A 9,947-nucleotide genomic window follows, 5' to 3' on the forward strand; every position below is an offset into this window, starting at 1 on the left:
TCACTAGTTTTTTTTTTCATCATAAGATTGTGCTCCTCTACTAATATATACTCAAATGATACTCTGTTAACCTGAACAGAGTACGGAAACGAGTCTGTCTCATCAAAGCGCTCGAAGGAAATTTCGGAGCAAACGTCTTCAGCACTTTACCCGAATATCTCCTCAAAAGAGGAGCAGTCCATTCTCAGGTACTGCCAATAAAATAGTAGATTCAGCCCCAGCAACACTGTCTATATCAATACAGACATAACCCCCCTCTCTAGCCGCCTAAATGACCTTCAAGCCCGCTATATAATTTGTACCATCGAATCAAATAACTCCGCTGCGGCTCCTCGGCTCAAAACCCAAAAGGAAGCTCTCTTATCCACATCTTCGGTTGCTAGCAACAGCGTACGGTGACCTCCCTGAAATCCACTTCAACTTCCTTGATAATTCTCCCATATTCATAAGACCCCCACCTCACACACTCTTTATCGATCGTCGGTGTTGCAGGTTTTCTGCGGTCTCCCTGCAACATGGTGAACCTTTTTTTTTCAAAAAATCAACAAAAAATGGATAAAATTTTCCAAAAAATCTAAACAAAACGGCATCGAGAAGAACCGTTTTTATTTGCAAGCTCTCTTTTCGTTTTCTTCTAGCCAAAAATCCTAAACTCCACTTTACCTTTTCCAGAAAAGTTAGCAAACACAATCCCACACGACCAGTACAACTCTAGCCCTGCAGAGGAGCAATTCCTACATCAGGGCCTACTCCAACAAACACTCCTATTAATATTTTCTTTATCCTACCAAATTATATCCAATTAGTTAATATTGTTTAAATATCTCTTGCTAAAATCGAAATAGTATAATATTGAACAATTAAATATTTGAGAGGGTCAGGCTATTAAATAGCGAGACTGCGCGCCTAGAGGGCGCCCTAAAAACAGGAGCAACGTAACAATCTCAAATTTTTCGTTAAATTTAAAAAAAAAACCTTCAAATTGTTGCAAGAGGTCTATGCGGATAATTATCTATCTCGTGCACGTGTTTTTGAGTGGTGTAAACACTTTAGTGAGAGTCGAGAGGGTACTGAAGTTGACCAGCGTCCAGGACGCCCTGTGACTGTTTCAACTCCCGGAAACAGTGACCAAAATCAACCAAATTGTGTGTGTAGATCGTTGAATGAGCATCCGAGTGATTTCCGAGGCTGTAAACGCCGATTAAAAAACGGTTAGAAAAATTTTACACGAGGAATTACACATGACAAAAGTCTGTGCGAAGTTGGTACCAAAAAATCTAACTCCTGACCAAAAGCTCTTGCGTCAACGGGTCTGCTCAGATTTCCTTGGAAGGATAGAAGATCTACTTTCAAAAGGGACCCGATTTGAGTCGATGGAAGCGGTAAAACAAAAAACGTCAGAGCTCCTAAAGGCCCTCACCAAAGAAGACTTCCAGCACTGCTTCGATCAATGGAAAAACGTATGGAAAGGTGTGTGACGATGGAAGGGGAGTATATTAAAAGGGAGCATTCGAATGTAGAATAATTTTTATAATCAAAGCCTTTTTCGTAACCAGTCTCGTTGTTTAATAGCCAGACCTCGTAATGTTAGATCGTACTTTTCGATGGAATACTCATGTGGACTACTTAAAAAGAAAATTAAAGAACATTCTATATATTTAAAAAAAATGTGGAGTTTATGAATATAAAAAAGAGAATTATAGTTTATCAGAGTTTAGTGGAAACACATTTAAGTTTTGGAATCATAGGCTGGGGAGGTGTTTCACCATAAGGCACTACAAGTTTCGCGAAATAAATAGGATAAAGAGGATGATGAGTTGAGTGATGTCTTGTTTTATTGGGCCACAAATAAGAAAATTGCTGAGCGATGACAAATTTGCAAAAAAACTCATCAGGCAGGAACTTAGAGATGGGGGGCAATTGTTAGTGTATTGAGGGGATTCTTGGGATACAATATGGATCCATACTACCAACAGTTAGTTGATGAACTTCTAGACGCGTACAAATCTCTTGGTGCTCGGATGTCATTGAAAATTCATTTCCTCCATGAGCTGTCAGTGATGAGCAGGGTGAAAAGTTCCGCCAAGATATTAGAACAATAAAAATTCGGTTTCAAGGACGATGTTATTCGACCATGACGGGTGATTACTGTTGGTGCATTAAATATTAAATATTTTACCAATAAATATGGTTCTATAAATGTAACATAAAAACCTGAAATGTTACAATTATTTTTTTCATATTTTCGTATTTCTATAGGTCCATTTTATCACATTTTTATCACAATTTTTTTTATCGACCAGTGTAAACAGTATATATAGGCAACTCAATACACACTGTTGTATGACAGCTAGTATAATGATGAATGTTATTTACAGGAGTTCCGAAACTAAGCGAAGTGAACCGATCATTGCATATTCTTTCTACTCTAATGTGTACAGACAATCAGCTGACAGTTTATTTTTCAACAATTAGGTCAAAATTCATTAGGATACATTCAAAAGAAACTCATTTCTGACGCAAATCACTAACCAATAAGTAATAACAGAATCTGCACGCCGAATTACCTGCTAAATCTAATGTCTTCAGGTGTTTGTTGAGATGACAGTGCCCCGATATGACTCTCGTTAGTATTCGTTGATTATTCTTATTCAGGTTGGTACATTCAAAGGATCTTCACTGGTTATAGTTTTCCAGAAGAGTCTTTGCCTGTCTCAGTCCCTGTAGGTTGTCCCAATAATTGGTTTTGTTCCTATCTACCTCTTTTCCAGCGCTTTTTCCATTGTTCTGTAGCTGATACCACAGAAGAAGTAAGCAACTATACTTGTTAGCACCCGAAATTAACAATTAAAAAACAGGTATAAACAATCAAATTTTTTTAAATCTCTATTAAGAATATTATTAACTATTGCATGAAGAATTGGAAAAAGAAATATTATTTGTATTTTGATTTATTTTTATATTTTTCATGGGTCAAACGTACCTAAATACGAGATTTTTCGAACCTTTAAAAATTCATATATCTAAAAATATTAACTTTATCGTGAAAAGTACTTTTTCATTTGTATTTCAATAATAGATATTACAAAAATTTGTCTGGTTGAAAAATAATTCCTTGCAATAGGGTACTTGCTTTTTTTAAAAAGTATTTTTTCTGTGTTCATGCAATAAACACAACTTTATTGAACTATTTTTAGTGGAAAAAGTGTGTCATTATAGTACAGATGTAAACATTCTAATAAGGGAAATATTTAGTCCTTTTTCTGTGAGATTTTGATTCAAATAATTGCGAATTTTATTTTATTATCAAACATATTTATTATGTACTGGATTACGTCATTTCTAGAAAATGCACTCTTTTCTAAAATTATTTGGATAATTCAACTCTGCAGCTCTAGAAATATCAGTAAAAAATTATTTTTTCATGAACGTCGAAAAAATACTGTATGCAACTAATGCACTTGTAAGAAATAATGTCAGAAAAGAAAAGATTTAAGTGAAAATAATTGAAGGATTTTGAATTGAGCTTTTAAGAAAAATTTAAAAATATTTTGTAGAACTTCCTGACACTTATTTCTTATTATTTTATTATCGGTTGGGTGTACATTTATCTAATTTTTCGTCACATTCACTAAATAGAATCAAGCTGTCGTTCTTTTTATTTGTCCTTCAACCCCTAAGTGTTATTAGTACTTAACTTTACTTAATTCTACTATAAATTACTATTATCATCTTTCAGGTATTGTATTATTTTTTGTATCTGATTTAGAGTTATTAGATTTTTGTTCACTACACTGAAGATTGTTCTTTTTTCTCTTTTCATGGAATTATGGACAGTCCACAATATGTTCGATGTCTTCTTTGGATATGGCCAAATCTGAATCTTGATATTTTCATTTGCTCTAGCCGTCTGGATGTTAAAGGTAGTAGTACTTTCATAACAAGTAGTACTTACTGAAAACTACCTGCAAAAATTTTAATATTTTTTTTCTCTGTAAATATTAATCAAAGAATTGAAAAAAAATATAATGAAAGTTGTATATACACTATCCAAAACAATTTTTTCCTCAAACGATGCAAGTACCCTATTTCGGTTTAAATTATATGGCACGGGGTTGCCTTATTGCAACATGCATTTATATCATCAGTAGGGCATTTTGAAGGGAATCACATAAAAAAATTGGGGTGAGTGACTACTACACATTATTTGTGACTATGCAGGATACCTTTGTTTCCCTGCAATTTTGTAATTGCAACAAAGAAAAGTCTTGACGTCTGATTTGTCTGTTGTTAGGTTAGGTTGAGGTAGAATGCTAGATTAGGTTGACAGTCAATGTTAACTGGTCGATAGTAAACGATAGCATAACAAAACATCCATAATTCAAAATATCGATAGTACTATCGTTAGTTTCGTATCATTGTTGGAAGTTCACCTTCAGTCTCTGAAGATTAAAGCTTGATGATCGAAAACGCGTCGGAGAGTGTGATTTTGAGTGTTGATCTAAATAGTGTATTATTTGAAATTAAACAACAAATAATATATATATTTTTATTAAACTTTACATTATAAAAAATATAAACAATACTTAAAATTTCATGTACCTGTTTATGTGTGGCACAACGATAAATCACAATTTACAATTTATTGTCACACGCATATATACTTTATATACAGGATGTCCCAAAAGAGGAATTTTGGCAGCATTTTAAATGGGAAATAACTCTGGGAAAATTATAATCTTTCATATTTTAAAAAATAGGATATAATACAGTAGGATTGAAAAATACGGTGTATAAATTTTTATATCGGCTATATCCATTTTGAGACAAAAAGTTTCTCTTTATTCCAGTTAATCAGCTAATTCAGTTTTTGCAGTATCTGTTGTTGCGAAATGAAAATATAAAAGAAGATTAAGAAATGTGGAAATTTATTTATGGTGATCATTTAATAACTTTAAAAACTATTTAAAGTGGTACTGGTGATTGAAAAGAATCAGTCAAGGACAGAAAATGCCAAAATAGAGCAGATGAAAACTACTTAGTAACAAGTCTACCAGAAATGCTTCCAGACCTGGATGAGTTTCGACATCAGTGCATCGCTAATCAACATCAATACTTTGAGGGAGACTGATTTCAAATTTTACTTTTTACTTTGTTATTGATAAATTCACCTTATTTTTTCAACCCTTCTCATATATGTCCTTGTGAAGATTCTTAGTTGTCTCAATTCAAAACAATTAAGAAAATTTCAATGCTTATTATTGTGATTTACAGAACTAATATTATAATTTAAAGAGGCCTCGTCAACCCTTAAAAATGTGGAAAAAAATTTAGTGAAAAAACCTCAATTCTAACCCTCACTACATCTAGGTATCTTCATCCACCAAAATGAAGATTCCAAATTCGGTTTCTTCAAGGCAAGAATAATCATCATGTTTAAACACAAATGATTTTTTCAATACACTTCCATTTATAATATTGAAAACTCAAGAATATACTCATTCTTGAAGTTTCGACTTTCGATATCTCAAAGCATAGGGGTGCTGATTTTTTTTACGTTTGCCATACTCCCAGGGATGGTTACCTAGATTAAATTTAAGGACCACAGAAATAATAATATCCCCACATTTAAATTCTTTCAATCTCAATTAGATTGAAGATATAAAGCAAAATAAAAATAAATAGCTCAAGGTAAGTATGAAGATTTTGAACCAAGCCTTTTCCTACAGATATATGTGTGAGATGTCTCGAAAAATTTTAGCCAGCTAAAAATACAAGACACTTTGAGATACCAGTAGATATTGATGGACTGTAAATACCATGAAATGTATGAATGTATAAAAATAAAATCTTTTCAATATTAATTTGCAAATCAAACAAAACTGTTGGGATGAAAATCAACAGAATTTAGACTAATACAGAATGAATAGAAAAAAAATATTGTATAATTCAAAAAAATTGTGAGGGGTGCAGAAAAAAATGAAAAGGGAACAAATCTTACATGTATTATCGGATATGTGGAAAAAAATTAAAATAGGGTCACACTAACAATTAAATATGTAAAAAGGGCTGTGATAAGACCCAAAGATATCAAAATAAATCAAATTTTTTTGATAAAATCGTGTCGGTAGAATTAAAAATTGAATTTATAAAAATTTTATACATTTTCTTCTTGGAAAAACACTACTACTGAAGATAATCGGTCAATTATTAATTAATACCAAAAATTTTTCTATAAATAGAAAATAAACACCTTTTCTTATTAGAAAGGCTACCCCCTGAAAAGGGAATAGACCTTACATATAAAAATTGAAATAATCTGTAAAATTTTTAGGCTTACTTTAAAATGTCTCGTCAAACACTCTTTTCTAATGTTCAAAATCACGTATTATTTATAAAAATACAAATAAAAACAACAATAATAACAACAATGTTAATAAAGAATAATCACAATAAGATTATATCCAGTATTCTTCCATTAACGTTCGGATTCTGCTGCTTCGAAATCTTTCATTAAATTCCTACGACACTTAACATTACCTTCGTATATAATTAAATATATAGTATAATCGTTACAGTTCGTAGACGTATACGCGATACTTAACTTACAAGGCCTACGCCACCTCGTTTCACTTTGATATTTTTTCAAACTCGGTTTATGAAATTCAACACAACCTGGAAAAAGTTTTAAAAAATCAAAATACAAATACTTTTCCACTTAATAATACATTATTTGCAAAAAGTTTATTAGGCAAGCTAATCTACATCCAAAATGCGAACGTGAAAGTTGTTTTGTAATGCTTTTTCGTTTTATGATGTTAAGATCTATTTCATTGTAGCTTAAACTGAATATTTTTTATTCTATCTGCAAGTTTTCAAGTAATATACAAAATTTAAAACACTTATGTCTGTTTTGTGTGTAAATTCAAGTTTATGAAATATGAGTGAATACTTTTCAGACTGCAATCCAGTGGTAGCTGAAAGGTACAATGAAAAACCATCTTTATGTAGAGTTAACCTACGACTGCAATCAAATTTGTTTATATGGACTAAAAAATATTCAATGTCTGCAATGTTAGTTCCACAGAAGTCCTTTTAACACCAAAAAACAACACAAAACTACCGAAGTATCGAAAAAAACAAAAGAAGCGGGTACATAACGATAGAAACAATTGTTTACCCCACGGCTACTATTTTGACGTAGATCATTTGTTTTTCTTAGATTGTCTGATTGATATGAAGTAACCATAGACAACATAAAACTGCAGATTGTTTCTCTATGACCATAGAATTTATGTTGCGAATCAGTTTATGGACCAATCACATGCGCACTTTCAAAATTATCATTCACCTGTCGCTCAATTTGGAATCTTTAGTAACAATCTAGTCGCGAGTCACACAAATCCTGTTCAAGCTAAATCAACATCCTGAATAGGTTCACACTCAAGCATACAGTGATCCTAAATTGTGTATCAACTGATTCGAAATCTATTCTAAATTGAATCGCTTCTAGCTTCACTTAAGGGACAATTTAAAAATCGATTTTTAATAAGTTGGGCACTACATAAACGATTCTAAATTGACAAGTTTTTAGATTTACTCACTTGTGTCTATAGTACAACATGAAAAAAATTTTGTTACTAACCTTCAGAAACCACATATTTAATTTTCTGACTGCTTTGTGTCGAATCTGATTCACTTTCTAACATTTCTAAATTCTCCACTACTACATCTGTTACATCGAGGGTTTTCAATTTTTTCACTGGTGATGAAAGAATTTCTGTATCTTTATGATACCCGTCACCTTGTCCATGGTCTCTGGAATGCTTACTTCGAAGCTCTCTATTATTATTGTTATTAAAATGGCTAGTTGAAGCTATCGGTTGTTTCTTAGGGGTTTTAGTTTCAGTTCTTGGTTGAATTGTTCTAGGAGGGCTGAGCAGACCAAGTGGTATGGATTTTTGGGTCCTTCAACAAATACAACCCAATTTACAACATACATACATTTTGTTATATGATTTAAAAAATTACAATAACGAAGTCTGTGAAGAAATAATATAAGATAAAAGCATCAGTTGACAGTCTGAATAAATAAGAGTTATGTGAGTTGCAGAAATCTTTTTAACTGATCTAGGGAAACCTACTCCATCTTATTTCTAACTTCCAAATACTATATTAGTATAATAATTTTTTTAATAGACTTTTAGAAGCATATTCCTCATTATTTTGATTCCTCATCACTTATTGTTTTCGAACAAATCGGGATTTTCAAAAAAAGAAATCTAAAAATCTAAACATGTCAACCTTTGGTGATCTTATCTTAATTGTTTCATTTAAACTGTTGAAATTAGTAATATGATTTTCAAATAACTTCAACTAAAATATAGCTACAACTAATTTCCTCCTGATATTGTCAACTGTTGGCTAATAAAGTCTAATAATATTGTTAATTACAGAATAATTACTCACTTTAAAGGCTTGATAACGTGTGATTCTCTAGAACCAATTTTTGTAGCTGGTACCGTCTCAGAAAGTATATGATTTACAGAAGTTATAGTTTTGTTCAAGAAAGCGTTGACATTTTTTTCACCTTTCACTGTTTGCCCAAACCAATCCAATATAACATCTTCAGATAAATAATACCTGAAGTAATTTCTCTGGTTTTCAATTTTATCAATATAGAAATCCACAAAGTTCTTTGCTTGTTCTTTTTCACAGTCAGAGAAAGCCATAATTTAACTAAAAATTATTTATATCAACAATTTTAGTGTAGAGTCACATCTACAGAGATATTTAAAAATCAAGCTTAACATTAATTGCTATACATGTATCTTATAAGACAAATTAGTGATACCTTAACTGAGTATGTAGCTAAATATTTAAAAATCTTCAGAGAATATAATTAGAGCAATATATTATTCAAACTTAAAACCCTGACGATACAAACAGAATAAAACTATAAATTGAGTATAAATAGATCTGTACTTAATAAAATTTGAATTGTTGTTTAATCAAATATCTTGTTTGAAAATTTTTTATTCATGTACTGATTTTTTCTTAAATACGTAAAAGTATATATTCTTTTAAACAATTTTTTGAGTGTTTTATTATTTTAATGAAGAGTTTACGAAAATATACGTTGTTGAAATTTCTAGACACAAAGAAGTATTTATAACATATAGTTACCTTATGTTAGGAGCATACAATTAGTTTCTTGATTAATGTTGACAACAAAATCGTAGTTCAATATTTTCTACTTTGATACTGATTAACTTTCACACACAATAACACTAATCCATTGCTCGTAATTTAAATCGCACTCAAAATTAGAATTTGTCGCTTTTTTATTATTTATAACTGCGAACACAAATATCATTTTTCTCACTATGATTGACAATTAACGTTGATGTATTTAAATTAGTCTATTTGTTTATGTCACTCCGTCTCTAAAACACTACAAAACTTTGTTTATAACAAAGAAAACAAGGAAAGACCTAATTTCGTTTATTTTGTTGGTTATGGTAAGCTTTAATATTTAAAGCGACAAACGACCTTCGAAATTCAAAATGGCGTCGACAAGCTTCATCCACGCCACCTCTCATAGCTTCAAGTACTTACACAGAGATGGCAGTACAACAAACTTTAATTTAACAGAAACAAAAAAAATAATATGAGTAATTTTAGGGAATAAATCCTCGCGTAATTTCTGTAATAATTTTCATAATAAAATGACATAATAATGGAAGTCCATATATTTATTACTTCAAAACGTAATTACTTGAAACGAAGAACGTCATAGTTAATATCGAGCCTTCAGGCTATGAAAACAAATGATAACGTAGTCACGTATCTACATAGTTTTTATTCTCTCATCTTATTCGCGTACTATGTACTTGCAATCGGGGTTGAAGTAGGCAATGATTATAATGATCTAAAGTCACTGACTC

At 31.3% G+C, this 9,947-nt stretch overlaps 1 protein-coding gene and 1 long non-coding RNA gene across 3 annotated transcripts; one reads left to right on the forward strand and one right to left on the reverse strand.

The window, feature by feature from the left end:
• The first annotated feature begins 2,438 nt into the window (after positions 1-2,438).
• On the forward strand, positions 2,439-4,059 carry LOC130893225 (uncharacterized). Of its 2 annotated transcripts, XR_009059166.1 has the most exons (3): positions 2,439-2,538; positions 2,590-2,858; positions 3,838-4,059. It is a non-coding gene; the product is annotated as an uncharacterized LOC130893225 (long non-coding RNA). The 2 variants fall into 2 exon arrangements; XR_009059165.1 differs by having other exon boundaries at positions 2,446-2,858.
• Positions 4,060-4,834: 775 nt separating this feature from the next.
• LOC130893214 (uncharacterized) lies at positions 4,835-9,653 on the reverse strand. The gene is made up of 4 exons (XM_057799140.1): positions 9,187-9,653; positions 8,470-8,739; positions 7,646-7,968; positions 4,835-6,675 (listed from the first exon to the last, which is right to left on the reverse strand). The coding sequence occupies exons 2-4, from the start codon at positions 8,730-8,732 to the stop codon at positions 6,479-6,481; spliced, it is 783 nt and encodes a 260-aa protein (XP_057655123.1). The 5' UTR covers positions 8,733-8,739; positions 9,187-9,653; the 3' UTR covers positions 4,835-6,478.
• Between the last annotated feature and the right edge of the window lie 294 nt (positions 9,654-9,947).

Source organism: Diorhabda carinulata, chromosome 4 (genome assembly GCF_026250575.1).
Source record: "Diorhabda carinulata isolate Delta chromosome 4, icDioCari1.1, whole genome shotgun sequence".
NCBI classification, from domain to species: domain Eukaryota; kingdom Metazoa; phylum Arthropoda; class Insecta; order Coleoptera; family Chrysomelidae; genus Diorhabda; species Diorhabda carinulata.

Excerpts from the sequence above, each read along its gene's own strand:
- LOC130893214 (XM_057799140.1), bottom strand. The coding sequence starts at position 8,732 with ATGGCTTTCTCTGACTGTGAAAAAGAACAAGCAAAGAACTTTGTGGAT. Across the intron at positions 7,969-8,469 it reads CACGTTATCAAGCCTTTAAA|GACCCAAAAATCCATACCAC; the intron begins GTGAGTAATTAT and ends TATTTGTTGAAG. Across the intron at positions 6,676-7,645 it reads TAAATATGTGGTTTCTGAAG|GTTGTGTTGAATTTCATAAA; the intron begins GTTAGTAACAAA and ends AACTTTTTCCAG.